The sequence below is a fragment of the Rattus rattus genome, chromosome 3, assembly GCF_011064425.1.
Source record: "Rattus rattus isolate New Zealand chromosome 3, Rrattus_CSIRO_v1, whole genome shotgun sequence".
Classification (NCBI taxonomy): Eukaryota; Metazoa; Chordata; class Mammalia; order Rodentia; family Muridae; genus Rattus; species Rattus rattus.
Window position 1 is genome coordinate 35,004,722 of NC_046156.1, and position 1,213 is coordinate 35,005,934.

Sequence of the window (1,213 nt, forward strand, 5' to 3'; positions counted from 1 at the left end):
TCCTGCCTGTTCCAAAAACAGCCACATCTTCTCATGCAATCGTCCTGTAGATATGATGATGAAGGACGGTGTGAACAGATTTGGCTATATTGGGCACCTGGTTACCAGGGCTCTCTTCTATGCATCTGGCAAAGTGGAGAGTTGCCATCAAAGACCCCTTCATTGACTCAACTACATGGCAGACATCTTCCAGGATGACTCTACGCATGGCATATTCAATGGCACAGTCAAGGCTAAGAATGGGAAAGGTCATCAACAGGAAGCCCATCAACCATATTCCAGGAGAGAGATCCTGATAACATCAAATGGGATGATGCTGGTACTGAGTATGTCATGGAGTCTATCAATGTCTTCACTACCACGGAGAAAGCCAGGGCCCATTTGACAGGTGTTTCCAAAAGGTCGTCTCCACCTCTTCGGCAGATGCCCTCTGTTTGTGATGAGTGTGAACCATGAGAATTATGACAACTCCTTCAAGATTGTTAGCAATCTGTCTTGCACCACCACCTGCTTACCCGCCCTGGCCAATGTCATCCATGACAACTTTGGTTTCGTGGAAGGGCTCATGACCATACTCCATGCCATTACTGCTACTCAGAAGACTGTGGTTGAGCCCTCTGGAAAGCTGTTGCGTGATGGCTCTGGGGCAGCCCAGAACATCATCCCTGCATCTACTGGTGCTGTGAAGGCTGTGAGCAAGGTCATCTCAGAGCTGAACAGGAAGCTTACTGGCATGGCCTTCCGAGTTCCTATACCCAATGTATCCATTGTGGATCTGACATGCTGCCTGGAGAAATCTACCAAGTATAATGACATCAAGAAGGTGGTAAAGCTTCTAAACACTGAAGATCAGGTTGTCTCCTAGGACTTCAACAGCAACTCCCACTCTTCCACCTTTGATGCTAGGGCTGGCATTGCTCTCAATGACGACTTTCTAAAGCCAACTTCTTGGTATGACAATGAATATGGCTACCACAATGGAGTGGTGGATCTCATAGCCTACGTGGTTTCCAAGGAGCAAGAAACCTTGGACCATCCACCCCAGCAAGAACTGTGAGAGCAAGAGAGAGGCCCTCAGTTGCTGAGGAGTCCCTGTCCAAACTCAGCCCCCAACCCTGAGCATCTCCCTTATAATTTCCATTCCAGTCCCCCATAATGGCAGGAAAGGCCTAAGAAGTCCTCCCTACTCTCTTGAATACCATCAATAAAGTTT

The 1,213-nt window shown here is 48.1% G+C and overlaps 1 protein-coding gene across 1 annotated transcript; it reads left to right on the forward strand.

Annotated features, from left to right (window-relative positions):
* The first annotated feature begins 439 nt into the window (after positions 1-439).
* LOC116895744 (glyceraldehyde-3-phosphate dehydrogenase-like) lies at positions 440-865 on the forward strand. Its single transcript, XM_032896914.1, has one exon. It carries the CDS (start codon positions 440-442, stop codon positions 863-865), a length of 426 nt encoding a protein of 141 aa, XP_032752805.1.
* Positions 866-1,213: the final 348 nt, after the last annotated feature.

Bases quoted from the DNA above. Each gene is read 5' to 3' on its own strand.
- LOC116895744 (XM_032896914.1), top strand. From the start codon at position 440: ATGAGTGTGAACCATGAGAATTATGACAACTCCTTCAAGATTGTTAGC.